General features: G+C 49.9%; 3 protein-coding genes and 1 long non-coding RNA gene across 13 annotated transcripts in view; 2 read left to right on the top strand and 2 right to left on the bottom strand.

Moving 5' to 3' along the window:
* Positions 1-3406, top strand: part of Secisbp2 (SECIS binding protein 2) — a 25187-nt gene extending 21781 nt beyond the window's left edge. For 5 of the 6 annotated variants that reach the window (XM_050143703.1, XM_050143704.1, XM_050143706.1 and 2 more), the window contains 3 exons: positions 1323-1477; positions 1989-2178; positions 2651-3406. In XM_050143703.1, the coding sequence (XP_049999660.1) occupies positions 1323-1477; positions 1989-2178; positions 2651-2754 (449 nt within the window). In that variant the 3' untranslated portion in view covers positions 2755-3406. Of the gene's footprint in view, positions 135-1322; positions 1478-1988; positions 2179-2650 lie in introns of those variants that run through there. The other variant, XR_007591975.1, reaches the window with a different exon arrangement.
* Positions 2842-17645, bottom strand: LOC126502572 (uncharacterized). The gene is made up of 4 exons (XM_050143708.1): positions 17377-17645; positions 10469-10678; positions 6736-6833; positions 2842-5955 (listed from the first exon to the last, which is right to left on the bottom strand). Exons 1-4 carry the CDS (start codon positions 17642-17644, stop codon positions 5929-5931), a joined length of 603 nt encoding a protein of 200 aa, XP_049999665.1. The 5' UTR covers position 17645; the 3' UTR covers positions 2842-5928.
* Positions 6737-9155, top strand: LOC126502574 (uncharacterized). Its single transcript, XR_007591976.1, has 2 exons — positions 6737-7285; positions 8182-9155. It is a non-coding gene; the product is annotated as an uncharacterized lncRNA (long non-coding RNA).
* A 132-nt stretch (positions 17646-17777) lies between the features above and the next one.
* Positions 17778-21017, bottom strand: part of LOC126502569 (semaphorin-4D) — an 86303-nt gene continuing 83063 nt past the window's right edge. For all 5 annotated transcript variants that reach the window (XM_050143700.1, XM_050143698.1, XM_050143701.1 and 2 more), the window contains one exon: positions 17778-20060. In XM_050143700.1, the coding sequence (XP_049999657.1) occupies positions 19135-20060 (926 nt within the window). In that variant the 3' untranslated portion in view covers positions 17778-19134. The remainder of the gene's footprint in view (positions 20061-21017) is intronic.

The raw sequence follows: 21017 nt of genomic DNA on the forward strand, positions 1-21017 counted from the left end.
TGTACATCTATACACAGTAAACTGAAGTGGTCCCACAAAGCCTGCTAATGGAAAAGGCAAGCCTGGGCTTCCTGCCCTAGCAACCTCAGTTGACCCTTAGGCAAATCTTGGAGTATTTCCTTCCACAGCTCCAAGTAAGTGTTTTGGGTACCACTACCTGGTGTGTTTTTAGCTTCCTAACACCTCCGCTTCCCAGTAGACGGCTAATCATACACCCCTGGAAAGCTCTTTCTGCCTCCTGCTCTCCCTCTCGGCCCTTTCTTACGCTGCTGTCAGAGGTCTAGCATGGAGGTCCTGCATGCCTGGCCCTGCCTTCGCAGAGGGCTATCGTGAGAGCCGGGTGTCTCTGTGCTTCTCTAGTTTCCTGCGGTAAAGGCTGGAGAGCAATGGCAGTGTGAGAACAGGCATGTGGGGAGCCTGCGGGCCCAGGACCACACTTGCAGCTGTCAGGGTAGAGTTGCAGAATGCAGGACATGCAGCATGTCTCCCGCATCCCTTCCCCATACTATTTTCAAAATTTCTCATATCCCAGTTGTAGGAAGCCCATGATTTTTTAAAATTCAGGGCTAATGTAGAGTGAGCATTTGGTCTCTTCAGATCATCAGGTACCAGGAACAGAGGTTGGGTTCAAGTGGGGTTGACAGCCACTTTAGATACACATGGGAAGGGCAGGGGTCAAGGTGTTCCACTGTTAGTATGTTCTGAAAATTGTTCTTGGGCTTTGTGAGTCTACCCCTGTGGTCTTCTATTTCTGAGGTAAATAGGTCATTTCTTCATTTCTTCTTGTGAAATGTTGGAACATAGCGGCGTGTGCCACCAGCACCCTGACAGATCTCCCTTCTGTTGGGGTGATCCTCGGTGCTGTTGGGCGCCCAGTGACAAGGTATGTCACCTGTGTAAAGTGCTCCTTCATCTCCGTGTTGGCCTTGATGGTACCTCATCAGAAGCAGGCCCAAGGTAGTAAGGAGCCAGGAGCCCATGCACACCAGACACCTGGGCCTACACAGTGTGCTAGGCCCCCAGCCCCTCTGCGCCTCTGGTTTTCAGCCTGCGAGTGGGACGTGTGGGGCAGTTGGTCAGTGACCTGTCAGAGTACTGTTAGCTGATTCTTAGTTTCCCTGAGCACGATGGGAATGGTGCGGCTTACATTTTGGAGGTGTCTGTCTGAGAACTGATTCTTCCTTGTAGTTGGGACTCGCTCTCTCCGGGTGGCGTTGGCATGGGCTGGCGGCCTACCTTATTGTGATAATAGGTGGGGTACCTCGTTATCTACAGAGTCAGCGTCAACCCCATGTCCTGTGGACCTGTGCTTATTTGACCAGGTGGCCTGGACGACACGCTGCACACTATCATCGATTGCGCCTGTGAGCAAAACATCCCCTTTGTGTTTGCCCTTAACCGCAAGGCTCTAGGACGTAGTCTGAACAAAGCAGTTCCTGTCAGCATCGTGGGGATCTTCAGCTACGATGGGGCCCAGGTGAGTTGAGCCCCAGCCTTCTGGCTCCTTGTCCATGGGAAGAATTTGGGGTCGTGACCTATAATGTAAGCCTATCAACAGGCAGACCGTAGCCTCTGTTGTGTTGACCCTACAGAGAATTTATCCCAAAACAGAATCTTCTCAGAAAGCAGTAGCCTTTGTCTCCATAATAGCACCAAGTGAAGGTCCTGAATTTAACTCTAGGTTTATTACCAACCGAGAGGTACCATGTGCCTAAAAATTTGGCCAGTGGTGGTGCATGCCTTTACTCCCAGCACTCAGGAGGCAGAGGCAGGTGGATTTCTGTGAGTTCGAGGCCAGCCTGGTCTACAAAGTGAGTTCCAGGACAGGCACCAAAACTACACAGAGAAACCCTGTCTCAAAAACAAAAACAAAACAAAACAAAAAATTTGGCTAGTCTCCTCATCTCCTGGCAGCACTCCATGGCAGAGACTCCACAACCCTTGTTACCCCTACCTTGCTGTCCTGCAATGTGCTCTCTTGTGCTCAGGACCAGTTCCACAAGATGGTTGAGCTGACCATGGCTGCCCGGCAAGCATACAAGACCATGTTGGAGACGGTGCGGCAGGAACTGGCAGGACAGCCTGGGCCTCAGACTCCTCCAAACCCACCCATACAGGACCCCATCCAGTCCACTGATGAAGGCGCCCTCGCCTCCACTGGAAAAGAACCACACTATAGTAAGTGCTGTGGGGAGGGGATCTCTGCGTTCAGTGTTAGTTAGAACCTCAGGAGGTTTGAGAACAGCTTGGCACCGAATCCTTAAGACTAGCTGCCACAGTGGACTGTGGTAGGTCCAGGCAGTCCTGAATCCATCTCTTGCCCATTGCTTCTGAGATCTTAGTCCTCAGATGTCAGAAGCTACAAGGTCTTATATTTGATGATCTTAACATTTGAGCTAAATACCACCTAAACAGAGGTGGCTTAAGGGCAGTTATACCTAAGACCAACTTGGGAGGGCAAGTTGCCAGGGTCACTGTTGATGGATGCTTTTGGGGGCTGTGATTGATGCTGCTCACTAAGGGAGCTCCAGCCTAGCAAGTGTGGAAGAGTGAGTAGAGCTGACCTGCACAGCTAGCAGCATCTCATCATGCCTCTGTGGAGTTTTGTGACCTGTCAGTGTCTGTCACTTGGGCTGTTTTCCTGTTGCAGTTGAGATTTGGAGAAAGCATCTGGAAGCATACAGTCAGCGTGCCCTGGAGCTGGAAGACTCCCTGGAGGCCTCAACCTCTCAGATGATGAACTTGAATTTATAAGAAGAGTTCTTGCCTGTGTGTCTGTGTATTGGGTAAGGATGGGGGAGGCAGGAGAAAGACTTCCTTCTCGATTCTTTACTGACCCGATGTAGTTTATGTGACTGTAGAGTTGGAAATTCACTGGCCTAAGGGCAAAGGAAGCAGCTGGTGTAGCTCTTACACAGATATACTCGTGAGAGCCTTGCCTAAGAGCCGGTGATTCAGCTTTGGTTCCCTCTGCACACTGGACCTGGAAAATGCTGGAGACCGTGGTCCTGGGTACTGTGGCTGCCTAGGAAACACTCCATTACAGAGCCACTGAACCAGTGACGGGGAGGCGGAACAGGGGCTGTGCTCCTGTGGGGACTATGGAGGGCCCCTTCTCAGGGGTTGGAGCCCTGCCACTTTGTGCTGCCAAGGATTTGCTAAAATGAGCCTCAGAAGAAAATTAGTTTCTAACATGATTTTTTGACATAAATTAATCCTTTTAGTTTTTATTTTCCAAAGAAGCAGTATATATCAAATTTGTAGATTTCAGTGTGGATTCTACAGATCTTTTTAATGACCGTACGATGAATGTGGTTTCTGTCTTAAAGGACGGAGCTTGCTTGCATATTTTCTCTGCAAGTGAGAGGGCTATTTATTTTGAATAAAGAGTGATTATTTAATTTCATCTCAGACTCTGGTGGTGTCAGTCTTACTGGTTATTCCCACTGGGATTCCTTACTGACTTGTTCCTCTTTCACACTGCTAATACGGCCACCATGCACAGCCACAGAACCAGGGACCTCTGAATCCTCGACCTGCGCTTGCATCTCTTTTGCTAAGTCTACCCTGTGTCAGGAAAAAGTTTTACTCTCTGCCTGCCAAGTAAACATGGCCTGGCTTTGGGAATTCTGTTAGCTGAATTGGGTTGTGCTCGACATTGTCTCTGAGAAGTGAAGAGTCAGAGATGGCACGCTTAATGCAGGGCTGGCCGTGTGGCCTGAGGAGCTTGTGCGGCAAGCACCACCTGCTGTCTGGAGCTTGTGGTCGGTTTGGTCCCGTGTTGTCACTGTAATGAGTTTGGTGTCCATGTCAGCAGGACGGGGTACTCTGTCTTCTCCCATCCCTGTCAGAGGGTAGCAAGTGGATTGGAGGAAGTCTGGAAACAGATTATTTGAGGGGGAAAGCTATGAAATTAGTTTATGAAGATTTTTTAAAGTACCATGTCAGCTACACTCAGCAGTAGAATTCTGAAATTTGATAAGAGAAAAAATTGATCTGCAATGTCTCCTGATTGAGGGCCTTCTGCCCTAAGGTTGCCTTGTCCATGGTGTCTGCTAGTCTAGGCTCCTGGCCCATGCAGGCGCCCGTGAGTAGGTTTCTGACTCCTCGTTCTGTTTCTAGATGTCCTTCACCAGGTCCCTGCTGTGGTGCCGTGGCTCTGTCATCACTCTGCTAGCAGTAGGGGCTCCTGCTGAAACCAGTGCTTTAGATGAAGTCAGCTAGTCTCCCCTGGCCTCCCCTGTGCCAGGGTGTGCGGGGAACGAGGGTCACAGGCACCAACACCAAGAGTGTGGCGCCCACTCTTGGTGCACCAAACAAGGATTTTGTTGTTGTTGTTGTTGTTTTTTCGAGTCAGGGTTTCTCTGTAGCTTTGGAGCTTGTCCTGGAGCTAGCTCTTGTAGACCAGGCTGGCGTTGAACTCTCAGAGATCTGCCTGCCTCTGCCTCCTGAGTGCTGGGATTAAAGGTGTGGTTTTTTGAGGCAGGGTTTTTCTGTATAGCCCTGGCTGCTCTGTAGATAAACCAGGCTAGCCTAGAAGAAAGATCCGCCTGCCTCTGCCTCCCAAAGTGCTGAATTAAAGGCCTGCCCCACCCCACCCAGCTGAGCAAGGAGCCTTAATAATCATGCTCTCTGCATCCTCAAGTGTGTGGCTGCTTTGGGGCATAGACCAGTTCAGACTTCAGGGAAGATGCAGGAAGCAACAATAAGGAGAGGGACTGGGCAGTTTCTCATGGCTGAAGCCACACCTCAAATAGAACCAGTGAAAATAGTTTATAAAAAATTCTTTTGCAAAGGTATGAGGGGGCTGCTGCAGGTGTGGTTACTGTGCACCGGTCAGATAGGTGAGTAGGTGGCAGGCAGTACACCTAGAGGAGGGTACACATGACCTCGAGTGTCTCTACCTCAGGGTCCCTTTTCACACTGGGCTGCGGAGGGACCAGCTAACCTCACACCTGGATGGTTACCTGACTCATTTGTCCCAGAAAGAAGGGACATTGAGCGGGCTGAGCAAGCCAGAGTCTCCAGGGATCATAGAGAGGCATGGCTTTGTTTGGAAGAGAGTTTTAGGTTTTATAATTGACAAGAAGAGACAGGTCTACCAAGATTAAAGGCTGAGCATCTCTTGGGCCACGCCTACCCAGGTCCCACACACCCACAAGCTTCAAAGACTGTAATATGGAGACTTGGAAGCACCTACAAGACACACTTACTCAGCACTGGCAAAACAGTTTAATACGGCACCAGAAGGTTTGCATAATTGACCTGTTTGGCTTTTCTACCTCAGAAGCGGAGCGCTGACAGGGTAAACGTGGGTGGGAACCACTGTGCTTTGGAAAACAGCCTTGTGTTCTGAGATTAGCAAAGAGCAACTTCCTCATCCTCACTCAAGGTTTAAGGCAAAATATTCTCACATGAAGTCTCACCTCTCCTGTCCCAGGGCGGATCCTGGAACAAAATCAATGACCTGTTTACTAGGTGGCCACATCAACAGATTGGACTTAGAGCCACAAAACCGGAGCGGAGATTAGCTGTGCTGACCCTGGGGGAGGGGCATGAGTGTGCAGTGAAGTCCTAGGGATAATGCAGGGGTGGCCTCCATCAGGTTAGCTGTCACACGCTGCTCCATCAGCTGCTTGGATGTGGAGCTTCAAACAGGTCAGCTACCTGTTTCTTCCGGCAGCTGACCCTTCTGTTATGTAAACAGCTAATGTAAAAGAGTCCTGGTCTGTCTCATGCCCACGGGAGTTCTGACCTAGAAATTCCCAGCCTCTAGGAGGGGCCACTCAGGCAGTGGCCAGTGAGTGTGTGTGGAGCCAACCAAGACCAAAACAGCTTGGTGCGGTAGGTGCTGGTGCCTTCATCAGGTGTGTCTGCAGCTGATGTCAACAAGGTCAGTTGGGTTCTGTTGAGGGCTGCCTCAGGTAGCTAGAAGTTGTCCTTGCTGCAGCTCTCCTAAAAAAAAATAAAATAAATAAAAAATGTTGTGGCCTAATAGAATAGATCCTTCTTGTCCTGGGGCAGAGCCCCACACACCCAGAGTTTAAGGATAAGTACTCAGGTGGTTTCCCCAAGGGCTCAGAGGCCTGTGTGCTCAAGTTCCTGCTCCTGCTCCAGACAGGTGAGCCAAGCATCCTGCCTTCAGAAAGGGACTGTTGTCCTGTGGCACCATGACATCAGTAGAGCAGCATCTCCTAGTGTCCCAGAGGACCGTGGAGGGGAGACCTGCATAGGCTCTGATGAGAGAGGACCTGACAACACACCCAGGCCTCTTGAGGACAGAGCTCCCCATTTGTGTGGTAGCTCATCCCAAAGGAAGTCCTGGCCAGAGCGCAGCACAGGAACTTGAGCCTATCTGAGGGCATCCTTCCTGTGGATGCCCTCTCTTCTGCAGGCTCGTGGGTAGTAACAACCCCACCAGGGCTGCGCCAGGGCACCCTCTCCATGTCATGCAGCAGCAGCAGCTATTCTGCTCTCGTGAAAGCAGTGTGCTCCAAGAGACCTGCCCAGAAGCTAGGCTAGCCCTGGACAGTGGATAGCTGCTGACTTGTGCATGACCTACAAATCCTATTTTGGTCTCCTCTACCATCTTGCTTCTGTTAGCCTCAATGACAGCCCAGAGTTTCCCCAGAGTAATCGAGAAGCAGAACTTCTCTAAGAACTGAGAGGAAGCCACAGGAGCCATTGGCAAAATAGGGATCCCTTGCAAAGTCTCCCTGGTGGCCAGGTACGTACCCATGCCTTCCTCCAGCCCTGCATCAGCCGATCGTGCTCCCCAGCGACAGCTCGCCATGCAGCAAGCTCCTGGCTCCACTTTTCTTGCTGGAATGCCTCTGCAAGACAAGCAGAGTCAAGGTCACAGCTTTGGAGACCTCTGGAGTGCTATAGATGTGTACTGTCCGACAGGACCACACCCTAGGCTGAAGTTCTGATCTGTTCTAGTGATCTGTCCCAATGGAGAATCCCCTCACTGGCCTGAGGGGGTCACAGTAGAGATCTGGGGAGCCAGTGGGTTTTGCATTTCATTACTGGTTGCTTGGTTTTTCAGACAGCTTTGCTTTTTTGACCTAGTTGCCTTGAATTCACCCGGTATCCCAGGCTGGATCTAAACTTGAAATCCTCCTGCTTCGGCCTTTCTAGTTCTGCGATTCCAAGTGTGTCCACCTCACAGTCGGTGTCTCCACTTACCCCCTCTTCCCAGCCACAGGTGCTCTCCAAGGCTCCAGTGGACCTGGCCTCTACATCCCATTGTCATTTCCTGGGTGCCAGAGGCCCCACATTGCAGGTGAGCCTGTAGACCCCTTCAGTAAGAACAGGTGCCCCTGCTCAGAATCTAGCTTAGTTCTCCCCAAAGTTGGTAGAATCTTGGGAAGCCAGCATGACTGTGGGTTCAGGGCTTTGGGGAGATTTCCCTTGCCTCTCTCTCCATGGCCCCCTAAGTGTGCTTTCTGGATTCTGAAAACAAAGCCAACAGCATGTAAAAAGGCACCAATGTCAGAAGGAATTTCATGGACATGAGCCCATCCAACATGAAGAACAACTACAAATGCCCAGTGGTCCTTCAGAATACCATGGGAGCCCTAACTTGAAGCTTCAGACTGCTGGCCATAATGGGGGAGAGGGAGCTAGTTCTTCCCAGCCATGCTTGGGGCCCTGCAGACGGATTCTGACAGCGTAGTGAGCAGTGCGGCCCCTCCAACTATTAGAATCACTTCATTCTGCTGCAGCTTTGTGGGACCTGGAAACACTGGGTGGCACAGATTAATACTGACCTGTCCTAGCATGATTGTATCCTATGATCCTTAATGCTAAAAGTGTATGTGTGTGTGCGCGCGCATGTGCATGTGTGTAGTTAGTAGCTTGGGTATGGCATTGCCATCCTGCATCTTCATTAGCTGCTCACCTTGGGCAAATCATTTGCCTTTGTGGGCTTCTGTCTCAGCATCGGTTATTTCTTCATCCTTGTAAATTGGCTTCCCACTGCCTGGTGCCTCTCTGGTGACTGTAGGTGCTTGCTAGTGCTGCCCTAACTCCCCGTGAGAATTTGAAAGTCACAGGCCCCCCTCTGCTGATTCTGGTTCATCCTGATGACCAGGCATCAGGCCATTGCTCAGATGTGGACAGTGAGTTGGAGTTTTCTCTAGACCCCACTGAAGGACAGCAGAGGATCTTTTCTTTCAGAAGCTGCAGGAGACCCGGAAAGTGGGCAGTTGCGAGACAGCTGCTGTCCCAGGACAGCTTCACAGCAGAGCCAGGGGGCAATCAGTGCTGCATCGTCGGGATAAGGGAGAGGTAGCATGCTATGGCTTAAAAGACTGCCCAATCAGGGGCCACCCTCCCTCTGCCCTAGCACATAAAAGGTCTCTGGGTTGGGTACATAACAAGCAGATTGAGGGGACATTCAACACTGAAGGAGGAAGCCCTGCCCTTTCCCCGATTAAGTCTCTAGATCTCCAACCCAGCTAAGCCTTGCTGTGCCTGATATTTGTTCTAGGTCTGGGCTGCTGCTGGGTTTTAATGCTGAGCCCCACTTCGGCTGAAACAGAAGACTCATTCTGTAAGAGCGGAGAGGAGGAGATTGTATTGTGCTCAGTGGGAGGAGAGCCTGTTCCTCAGCCCCGTGCTCAGCATCACCTGCAGGGGGCTTTTGAACTCCTCACCCTGCAGTTCTGACCCTGGCTTCCTAGTGAGCCCCAGGCCATGCAGATGCTACTTGGTCCACACACATGCTTTGAAAAAGACAACATGGAGAGAAGAAAGCCGGGGAGAATGAAGTCTGTCCACATTGTGGAAGGCAGAAGATGGCCAGCTGTGAACCAGCAGAATGCAACAAAGCCAAAGCCTTCATTTCTAAAAGGCCCCTTGGGCTTTAGAAGGTGAAGCCGAGACAGCGTATGAGGAAGTAGAAAGTCAAAAGATGACAGGAAAGAACAAGGTAGCTCCCTAGAGGAGAGGTCCAGTTCTCACATCTTGGAAAAATTCTGAACAGTAGATGGAAAATAGTAAACATGGTCAAGAAAATGCCCCAGAACTGGGGGGCAAGGGCTCCCTAACTAATGGGCCCTAGAAAAGTGTGAAAAGGTCAAGCCATTTTAAATTGTAACTGTTTGAGAAAACAAGCTTCCAGAGATTAAAGAGGTCTCCGTTGACAGATACACAGTGAGATTGTCTCAAAGGGGGGGGGGGAGGAATCAGGTGACATGCCCAGCACCACCAGACAGTGACCTCAGATGCCAAGATGTGTGTCTGGACTGCCTGGGTACCCAGCTAAACTAGCACACAGGAATCAGGCTTTGAAGGTGTTTACCTCCACATCTGTTGTGAGGTGTGCCACAAGACAACGCATAAAACAGCTCAGTAGAACACACGGAACTCATGGAAATCAGACCCTTGATCCAACATGAAGACACTGGCTTCAAAGTGATTCAATCCCAAACCAGGTGTGGTAGTGACACCTTGGCTCTTCTGGGAAGCAGATGATGGAAGGTTGTAGGTTCGAAACAAGCCAGTGTGTTTAATGCTCAAATGAGCGCCTGGTGTTGAGTTTATGGTAACTAAGTAGCCTGCAAATGGAAATCAGCAGACCACATGAGAAATGGCACAGGAAAGAGGGGCTCTGTGTGTGTGAGACTGAGACAGTGTGGAGTCACACACACACACACACACACACACACACACACACACACACACACACAGAAATAGATCAACCCTAGGCTCCAGAGAGAGAGAGAGAGAGATTGACCCTAGGCTCCCCTGGTCTTGGGGCTTACTGAGTTGGCTAGGATGATAGGCCACTGAGCCCCAGGGATCTGCCTTCCTGTGCCTCCCCAGCAATGGAGTAACAAGTGCCTACCATCACACCCAGATTTTCTGTTACATTCTTCTGTTGAGAGAGGGGGAGCATATACACATGTTCACCTGTGTGTGGAAGTCAGAGAACAACTTGGAGTCATTTCTCTGTTTGCACTACACGGGTCCCAGGGATCAAACTAGGTCATCCGGCAAGCACTTGTACCCTTTTAGCCTCACAAGCCCTACACTCAGTTTTTTACTTGGGTCCTGATGTTTGCATTCCAGGTACTTTATCAAGAGCCTCATCTCCCCAGCCTCTACTGTCTTAGTAACATGAACTCAACTTCCCTTATGGGAAAGTGGGAGGCAGGAAGTGTATAGTATATGTGTTATGGAAGTGGCTCTGCACGTGTAGCATGTGCATTTGTGTCTGGTATACATGCATGTATGTGCAGGCATACATGTATATGGCATATATACGTACATGTGTGTGGGTGTGTTTATAGTGCTTGTGTGTCTCCGTTCACCATAAAGCAGTGAAAAGCTAAATCTTCCTCTTCCCCAGCAGAAGGCAGGTAGGTTAGCCCTCAGACTAAAGCTACACAAGTGTCTTTAGACAGACCACACAGTGACAGAGCCCCTAGACGTGTTGCTGACTGAGTGGCCCGAAACTTACCATGTCTCATCACAGTAATTTGAACCTTTGAGGTCTGGTTCCCTGCTGAGGAGAGGACAGAGCAGCTGTATTCGGTGGTTTCTCGGACAGCATCACGAAGCCAGCTGAGCGCATGGGCCCTGCCGTCAGGCAGCATGTGAGTCTGCACAGGTACACACGTCTCCAGGGCATGTCTGTTCTTCTCCCAGATGAAGCGGATGTCTGCTGGACCTGTGGGCACATAGCCTCTCTCTGCATCTCCACATAGACAGATGACCCTCCATCACTGCCCAAATAAAAGGCCATCTTAGTCCCAAATGGACTGGCAATGACTTGGGGCAGCTTCCAGCTCTCTACCAGTCTGTCCTGGAGGAGCTGAGCCACAAAGTTCCACACCTACCCCTAGGCTTCTGTGGCTTTCTGTGGGCTTCTTATTCTGACATGGTGTGCCTTTATTCAGGGCACACTTGCATGACCTGCACCTTCCCGCTTCTGGTTGTTCTACACCCCTACCCCACCCCAATGAAGTACCTGGTGACAGTGTCTGGATGTGTGGTACCTGTTCTGCAGGTATCTGAACCCTAATTCCACATGACCTTGAACTCCTTATAGACCTGTCTCCGCCCTCCAGGTATCTATCAGGATTACACGTGTGCATCACCTCACCATGGCGGGTCCTTTGGGTTTTAGACTAACTATTGAAAAGATAAGCCAAGGGGCTAGAGAGATGGCTCAGAGGTGAAGAGCACTGGTTGCTCTTCCGGAGGTCTTGAGTTCAATTTCCAGCAACCACACAGTGGCTCACAACCATCTGTACTGAGATTTAGTGCCCTCTTCTGCCAGAACACTGTATACATAATAAATAAATCTTAGGGAAAAAGAAAAGAAAAGAAAGAAAAAGACAGGAAAGACTAGCGAGTGTGGTGGCGCACACCTGCACTTGCAGCACGGGAGCTGGCTGTAGAAGGAGAACCAACATGAGTTTGAGGCCAGCCTGGTTTACACCTAGGGCTATATGGTAAGACCATCTCAAACACAAAAATGAAGTCTAAGGTTATGTCTGGTGACACACATATTTAATCCCAGCACTCAGGAGGCAAAGGTAGGAGAATTTCTGTGAGTTCAAGGGCAGCCTGGTTACATAGTTAGACCCTGTCTCAAAAAGAAAAAAAAAAAATCAAATCTAACAAAGGTCACCTATTTCCACCACACTTGCCTATTCAAGGGGGCACTGTGGGTAGCTTCAACTTGTCTGACAGACAGCGTCCTGGAAAGTGGGCAAAGCAGGGACATCCAATAAAGCGGGGAGGGGGAGAGGCTCTGTGAGCCCAAACAGAAGACCCCCAAGCAGGCAGAAGCTTGACTTCCCTCAGACCCCGAATTATATTATAGGGTGACTGGGGGTTGTCATGTCTGGGGAATTATGAACAGGGGCTGAGCTCTGGCCCCAGGGCCAAAACAGTTGTGATGGCAGCAGGTAACCTCTCTTTGGTCCTGACTGCATCCTAGAGCACCAAAGTTCCGGCTGTGCTGGAACAGGCTCCACTCCATCCACCATGGAGGAGAAGGCACTCATACATGGTTTACTCGCTGGCCCTGCCCTGGGCTGAAGATGGCCTGAAAGTTCAAACCAGCCTAGTGATGTTGCACTTTGTCTGCTCCTGTCGCTGGGTATGTGCTGTGTCAGGCCAGGACCCTTCAGCCAGGCCCTGCCACTTTTGTGTCATCTCCTGACGCAGGTCTGCCTGGATTGGGATAAGCACCTCACCGGCACGAACAAGGGCACCTTTTGTTGGGGACCCTGATTCTTGACAATGCCTACACTTCCTTCAGCTTCCCTGCTCCAGACGAGCTGTGGTCCCCTGAAGCTGAGGTAAGGTCTCTGCCTCTCTCTCTCTCTCCCTCCCTCCCTCTCTTCCCTCTCTTTCTCCTTCCTGTCCCCTCTTCCCTTTGTCTCAATAAATTCTATACCCAAACTCTGTCTCTATGGAGTATATTGTCACCCACCATGGGACCTGCAACAAAGATCCCTCTTGCACCATACAAACGGTGCCATGACTTGGATTTAAACCAAGGTCCCTATATAGTCATTTCACTTTTAAAAAAATCAACTTAGTACCTGCAGGGCATCAGTTCCAGATCCCTGAGGACTTCAAAAGATGTTTGCAGAAGACCTACACATACCGTATCCTGAAGACTTTGAGTTGTCTCTAGATTTCTTACGGTGCCTACTACTATGCAAACACCACTTAAATAGCTGTGGACCAGTCTGTTTAGGGAACAGTGGCATGATACAGCCTCTATATGTCCAGGACAGGTGCAGCTCTGTGGACCTGGATCCACAGCTGCTAGAATCCTGGGTGTGCACCTGCAGATCTCAGGGCCAAAGGCTCCCTTCTATGTAGCCACTCAATGCCTTCCAGGAAATCATGTTGGATTAGTCATTCCTCTGCAGATGAGCATCAACCTAAAATCCAACTTGAACTAATTCTTGTTATAGCCAAGGGATGACCATGAGACACTAACTCTGTGTGTATGTGTGTGTGTGTGTGTGTTTAAAGCCCAGCCTCCCCACATCCACCAGCTCTGCCCTAACACAGAAGATAGTATTCTCACGACCAAACCCGCAGGCAAAGAATCCGTAGCCCGAGTTGGAACTAACCACCAAACCCCAAGAACAGGAACCTCCGACTGCAAGGCTCCTCAAAGACCAAGTTCTTGTGAAATGAGAGCATGCAGGATGTACTGGCCACAGACCCCATGAGGACAGACTTAAGCACCTAAAACTTAAATCCTGCATAACTGTCAGACATGAAAGATGACGAAGTGGTACTTACTCTCTGTTCGTTCTTTAACTATCCAATTCCTTTTGAGTGCAGAAATTAAAGAGAGGAAGAAGGAGCATTAAAAGTGGGCAGTACATCCCCACCAGTGCTGTGCCATCTGGCGCTGGGTAGTGACCACAGGAGGCCCAGAGAGGAAGAAGCTTTGGTAGTCCCTACCACCCAATTCCTTAGCTCTCTTAGAAGGCCCAAAACCCATACCAAAGCTCCCAGTGAAGCTAAAGGGTCAGCTGAAGGGACCCCAGACATGCTGGTGCTCGGCCTGGAGCCTTGCTTGGTAAATAGATTTGCTTATGCCATTAGTAAAAGACCTAAAGTTAGTATCTTAGATTACCAGGGTGGGCAAAGGTATGTGCCCTGTGGTATGCTGTTTGTGTCTATAGTGGCTGTCATGTGTATGGTAGGTAAACTGTTTGTGAGTGTCTATTTTAGTGGCTGTGTAGGGGTGTGCACATAGTGTTGCCTTGATGTGGGATTCCCCTCTGTATGCTGTGATTACATTTAATGAATAAAGAAACTGCTTAGGCCTATAGCAAGGCAGACCTTAGTTAGGCAGGAAAAACTAAACTGAATGCTAGGAGGAAGAAAGTGGAGTCAGAAGAAGCCATATAGCCCGATGGAGACAGATGCTGGGAACTTTGTCTGGTAAGCCACAGCCATGTGGTGATACATAAATTACTAAAAATGGGTTAAATTAATATATGAGTTAGCCAATAAGAAGAAGCTAGAGCTAATGGGCCAAGCAGTGATTTCTGTGTGATTATTTTGGGTCTGGGCTACCAGATGGCCAGGAAACAAACAAGTGGCCCTCTTTCAACATTGACTGGTGCTTTCCATTGTGGGTGATTTGTGGTGTTGGTGTTTTATGTTGCTATATGCTATGTGGTGTGTCTGTGTGTATGTGGTATTTGTGTGATGTATGTGGTGTTTACGGACTGAGTAAATACTATGTACATGTATGTGTAACATGGTATGTAGTTTGGAGTATGTGTATTGTATGTATGGCATGGTGTAAGTAGGATATACGGCATATGTGGTGTGGGATATGCGGTGTGTGGTGTTGGTTTGGTACTTGTGGTGTATGGTGTAGTAGATGGGATGTGGTCTATGTAGTGTGGTATATGTGGTGTGTATTCTATATATGGTACATATGATGTGACACAGTATTGGTGATGTGTGTGGAGTGTGGTGTATGTGAAGTGTGGAGTGTGTTGTGGCATGGCATATGTGGTGTGTGGTGTGGTTTGGTACTTGTGGTGTGGTGTGGTTTATGTGTATGTGTGGTGTGGTGTAGTAGATGGGATGTGGTCTATGTAGTGTGGTATATGTGGTGTGTATTCTATATATGGTATATATGATGTGACACAGTATTGTGATGTGTGTGGAGTGTGGTGTGTGGGAGTGTGTTGTGGCATGGCATATGTGGTGTGTGTATGGGATATGTGTGGTGTGGTAGATGGTGTGCATGTGCCAACCCCATGGCAGCCGGCAGCAGGACAGAATAAATATGAACCTAGCAGTTACATCAAGACATCTGGGAAGCAATCACAGTGCAATGTGGGGCAATACAGTAGCTCCAGTCCCTCAGGAACCTGGCTGCGTCTGCACAGGAACCTTAGTGCTGTGCTGGCTCACATAGGACTCAGACTTTTTAAAGGCACCAGGAAGGCAGTGCCAGGTCCAGTGAGCTCTAGGCTGTGCGCAGGCTGACCTTCCCAGCAGCCTGCCCTGGTCACCTCACTTACCGCAGCAGGGGTGTCTCAAAGCCTCTCAGACCCTGGGACATACTCACCCATTCCAGATGACACGGAGGCCCTGGGTGGGAGCAAGGGCAGGAGACTAGCCCCGAGTGCAAGTCTAACTATCTGACCCCGATCAACCCTCTGGAGGGGAGAGGCTCCCCAAGATAGCTCAGGGTAACCAGCAGAGCCAGTGTGAGCACCAGGACATAAGCCAAGGACCTGAAGATTCCCTATCCACCCTCTCTTTAAGTCTCGTGTTCTAAAAACGGCTTGCCAGGTCTTTAATCAGCCAGCCCCAAGCCATTTAGAGCAACCATCAGGCAAGCAGCTGCTTTAGGAAGGAGAAGAACCCAGGTCACGGCTCCCGACCTGCCCTGCCCTGCCCTGCCCTGGGCTATAGGATGAGGCTGTGGTTGCACTGGGAGAGGCAATGGCAGTCTCACCTGGCACAGCTGCCTTTGATTCCTCAGCAGACACCAGAGACAGAACCCAAACACACACTGCTTCTTGTAGAAAAGTTGCAGCAAGTTCAGTCCGAAGCTCCGTGAGCCTCTGCTTCAGACAGAGCTGTCTGCAGACCCAGGCCCAAGCCTGCCACCTGCACAGGGACAGCAGAGGCCCCTGTGCATTCACACCGCCAAAGTACACCTGGCCATAACCAGCCAAGCACAGCACCAAAGCTTACAATGCCTTCCCGTGAGCTGCCTGGCCTCAGCAGAGGACAGGGCAGGAAAGAAAGGCCCCAGAGGTGGCCAGTTTGTGGAAAGGACAAGAGAAAGAGGGCAAGGGAGGGAATTTGTTCCTGTATCTGCTCAAGACACACACACACACACACACTGTATGCATGTGTATGAGTGCACGTGTGCGTATGTGCACCTGGAGGCCTGAGTTATCAGGAATCATCCTCACTTCTCCACCTGAATCACAGACAAGGTCTCTCAATCAAACCCAGAGCACAGCTACCTGGCTAGTCTTGCCAGGCAGGATGCTCTGGGGATCACGTCTCCACTTTCCGAGGCTGGAATCACAAGTGGGTTCTGGGGATGAGAACCCTGGTCCTTATGATTTCACTGCGAGTACTTTAACCACTGAGCCATCTCCCCAGCACGTGCTCAGCCCATTCTGAGGGGTTGGAAAAGGAGCACGCTCCTTCCCAATTCAGTTCTCAGGTACACTCTGCCAGAAGTACTCAGGTACCAGTTCTTCTGGTCCCCACAGTCCCCAGCTATGGTTCCTAGTCCCTGGTGTTCCCTAAGTCTGGCCATGAGAAGGCTGAAGGAAGTGTATGAAGAACACATCTCCAGCCTCTCACGGTAGCTCTGAAGTGGTGAGGGCAGCGGTGTTGCTGGCAGGAGTAGATGGAGGTCGTGCAGGCCCAGCCTCAGCGGTACTGTGCAATGATCCTTCTATATACTGTAAAGATATGCTGCTCTCAGAGCTGGAGACATGGCTTGGAGGTTAAGGCCACAGGCTGCTCTTCCAGAGGTCCTGAGTTCAATTCCCAGCAACCACATGGTGGCTCACAACCATCCATGATGAGAACTGGCCTCTTCTGGCCTGCAGACACACATGCATATATTCTGTATTATATATACAGAACACTGTATATATAATAAATAAACCTTTAAAAAAAGATATGCGGTTCTCATTGTTAATAAAAAGCTGATTGGCTGATGGATTTTGGGGGCAGAATGTTGGGAAGAAGAGGGGCAGAGTCTCGGGGGTCGAAAAGAGAGGCCATGAGAAGCAGAGCACACAGGATGGGAAGTATGGAGATGAGGTAAATGAGCCCCAGGCAGCACACAGATGAAAAGAATGGGTTAATTTAAGCAGTAAGAGCTAGCTAAAATCAGTTAAGTCTCTGTGTGGTTACTTGGGCAGCGGCTGGCAGGTTGGCAGGATGAAGCCGATTGGCAGCCTAACGAAAAACTCCGCCAACACAGAGGCCTGGCCATGTGAGTTAACACAGTTCCACTGTCCTGCTGCTCAGGTTGGTGACTTCCTACAGTTGCACTGTCCTCCTGTCACAAACTGGTGGCTTCCGACAGCTGCACTGAGAAAAGGTACCAAGTCACGTGGCTAAGCACAAATAAGAATTACGGGTTAATTTAAGTTGTAAGAGAGAGTTAATAATAAGCCTGAGCTAATAGGTCAAACAGTTTATAATTAATATAAGCCTCTGTGTGTTTTTTTGGGGGACTGAACGGCTACTGGACGGGGCAGGACAGAAACTTCCATCTACAAATATCAATAGGGCTGAAAGTACAGATGCGGAACCAAGCCAAGGTAAGGCTAAGTGGTGAGCAGTAAGGGACAGCCATGGACACTTGGGCCCTCAACTCACCTGTGGCTTGGCAGAAGAGGTAGAAGGTCCCCAGCGCCTGCACCTGCTGTGCCTGGTCACTCAGGAAGGGTGGCAGCAAGGTAACCCGCTTACGGCTGCTGGGCCCTGAGGCCAAGGCTGGCCAAGGACTTCTGGGAGAAGACGACTCAGGGCCCAGACAGGATAGAGAGGAGGAGCCAGGAGGAGGAAAGGACTTAGGAGATGAGGCTGTGAGGACAGAAAACAAGGCACTGAGGAATGAGGAAGAAGTCATCAGAACAAGTCCCATGCCAGAGAAGGTAAAGCAAGAAACAGACACTTAGGGATGAGAAAAGAAAAGCAACGAGGGCCGACCCCCACCTAGAGCCATCACCGGGGGACAGGAGGCCCGCACAGCCTCCACTAAGGAGAGGCTGGCCCAGTCAACGATAAAGCTTCTGGTTTATTTGGGTACTTTTCAAATGTATACAGTTCAAAAGTAGAAAAATAAAAACAAAGTAAATCTTATAAACACAAATGTTTACACCGAATGATGAGACCACGGCATGCTGAAGATGAGCGTCTACCCGGCACAGGCAATCCAGAGTTCACCACTCTCTACATGGAATGAGTGTTCCACACACACTGAGCGAGAAACAAATGCTAGGCTCGTACCGCCCAGTCACATCCTGAAAGACACTGGCAGAAGTCACGCTGCAGCAGCGGCCGCCACACGGGATGCTGTGGTCACTGTCTCAGGGCTGGGGGCCCAACTACCCGATCCATTTCTGTCTTGTCTTACGTGGACAGTCAAGGCGGAAGTCCAAGGGCAGGGATGTGAGATGTAATGGAGGAGAGACAGGAAGTGATCAAGAACCAAGGTTGTCCTCATGAAGGCTCCATCCATTAGGCAGCAGATCTCAAACAGCAGCAGGGCCATCGGGGTGCTAACCCTCCTCCCCTCACAGGACCAGCTCAATCGCCACCCAGAGCCACTGGGCCACCTGCCCTTACTCAAAACCCACCTTGCAGATGTACGGCAGGAAAAAAAAAAAAAAAAAAGCACAGAAAGACAATCTTGGAAAATGGTACTTCCTTCAAAATGTGTAAGATTAAAAGACAAAAACAAAACAAAACCCCACCAAAATAAAGGGTGAGTGGGTCCGAGAGACAGTTTCAGGCCTACATTCCTAACAGCAGGAAAGAATGCATTTAGCAAAAATAAGTCTATCCCTGAGAATCTTAAGCGACATAAGCCATATTTTATCTCCATATATAACAAAAATCTAGAAAATGCTCATCTTCTCACGAATATTAAAACATCTCCTTCAGTAATTAAAAAAAATGACCTAAGACATCAACAAAATCAGAACAAAAAAAATCCTAAAAAATAATTAAGTGAAAGAAAGAGTCCGTGCCAATCTGGACAGCAGGTAATACGTTACCAATCTGATAAACTAAAAGGTCATTTCCAATCTGGAATTAAATTATCTTTTAGTGGCTGCTATGAGTAGGGAAGAGGAAGGTTTACTCTTCTCGGCCCACAGAGGCGGCCATCGCTCCCCAGTACACAAAGGGCTCAGGTTCATCTTAAATAAGCGCTCCGACGACTGCAGGACTTGAGACTGGAATAGATATTTGTTTCCCAAAAGGACAAAGAGGGACAAGTCACAGACTCAACCCAAGAGAAAAGAGACAAAGGACTGAGGCTGGCGCACGACAACAAGACTCGGCTACTGAATGGGCTCAACACGACACTCTCCACGAAGACTGCGGGGCGCGGCCTGGGGCGCCCCGGCGTCAGTCCCCATCAGCATCCGAATCTGCAAACTTCAGTTCACATTTGACATCGAACGGTTTGTCCCTGGCGGAGAGGTCATCGATCCGCTGGGAGTCCTCACGGTCTGTGGGCACTTTGCTGGTGATGGTGTCCTGCTCGGTTTCATAGCCAGTGTCCAGGGCTGGCTTGGGCTGGTCGCCATTCTGCTGTGAGAAGCTCGCAGGCTCCACCAGCGTCTCCTTTACGCTCTGCTCCAGGTCGGAGAAATCTGACTTGGGCTTCTTCTTCCCAAGCAGCACGGCTGAGCGGAATTTTAAGCACTGTCCGGGCAGGTAGCCCTTGTAACAGTTGTAGAAAAAGAGGCAGAGGAAGAGGACAAAGATGAAGAGTAGGAGGGACATGAGCAGGCGGTTGTCACTGGACTTAAGATACACCGTCTTCTCCGAGTGAAGCTGGGGGACCGTGTTGATGACCATTTTCGGTTCACAGGATGTACCGGTGGAGGAGGACTTGGGAGGTAGGGTAGCGGCCCTGGGGGAGGTTGCCCACAGAACCGGGGTAGAGGGAGAGGACCCCTGGGTAGACGCCACCGGCATTTTGGAAGTGATCCTACTACCTTCTGTCTGAACAGCCTGGGAGGCAGGCGACGTGGGGGTCTGAGAAACCACCTTTACTTCCAGGATGTGCTTGGCAAGCAGCCGGGAGACTGTGTTATTCTTCACCCTTTCCTCCGACAGGCACTGGTACACGCCACTGTCTCCCTCTGACAGGTTGAAGATGAGCAGGTGTTTCCTGCCCACAAAGCCATACTTGGGACTCACAGCCTGCAACTCGCCATTCTGGAACTTCCACACGACCCGAGCCAGGTTGGACTTTTGGAAGCATTTGAGTTCGGCTATGCCACCGTGCTTGAAAAAATGCTGATGGGAACTTTCTTTACTCTTATCTGGAACATCAAAATAAATGTGCTCAGCATCAACAACTCCGTCTGACGACTCAATTGCTCTCAAAACCAGGTTAATACCCACAGGACGACAGAGAGTTTCACCCTCTGGAGCCAGACGGAATCTTCAGGACCAAGATAAAGATATCCGAGACCCGGCAGCAGCCCCCAGAAATGAAGAATTCGGTGACAGCTTTGAGAAGTCCCTATTCTCACTCTGTCCCTGCAGAAAGCTCAGCAGGCTGGAGGGCTGTGTACTGGTCAGCTCCTCCATCTGCAGTAGTACCCAGGGTCAGCTGCCAAATGATTTGCTAATGGCTGAGGTAGGCCAGCCAGCAACCAGGGACCCTCTTCTTACATGTCTGTGACATGGCTGGGGAGGGAAGGGGGCACAGGGCTTGGGCCCATCTGACCTCATCTGCTGGGAAGGCAGATTAGAAGAAGCCCTGCGAGATACTATGTCTACCTCTGGTCACGGCTATTCCCCAATGGCCAGCCATCAGTAGTGGGACCCTCAAGAGGACAGGAACTAATTATAAGTGTGTCTTTTGTTGGAAATACCAGAGACGGGAAAAAGTTTGGGGTAGGGGATATTTGCATATATAAAATGACACAGCTATCTTTGGAAGGGGACCAAAATCTAAATATGAAATTTCATTTGTAATATAGTGACACCTTATACATATAGCCTGGAGGGAATTTTGTACAATTTTCTGTGTGTGAGTGTGTATTCATATATAGAGGCCAGAAGTCTATCAGGTAACAGTTATCTTTTTTTTTTTCTTCCTTTTTTTGAGCCAGGATCCATCATTTGTCTAGTATTTGCTAAGCCAGCTAGGCTGTCTGGGGCCAGCAAGTTTCAGGGATCCCCCTGTCCTGCCCTCCTCAGGTTTGGGCTCACAGGCACAAACCACCATGGCCAGCTGTTTTACATGAGTTCTGGGATCGAAGTCAGGTTCT

The sequence above is a fragment of the Alexandromys fortis genome, unplaced genomic scaffold, assembly GCF_014885135.2.
Source record: "Alexandromys fortis isolate MF-2015 unplaced genomic scaffold, M_Fortis_MF-2015_v1.1 scaffold_1, whole genome shotgun sequence".
NCBI classification, from domain to species: Eukaryota; Metazoa; Chordata; class Mammalia; order Rodentia; family Cricetidae; genus Alexandromys; species Alexandromys fortis.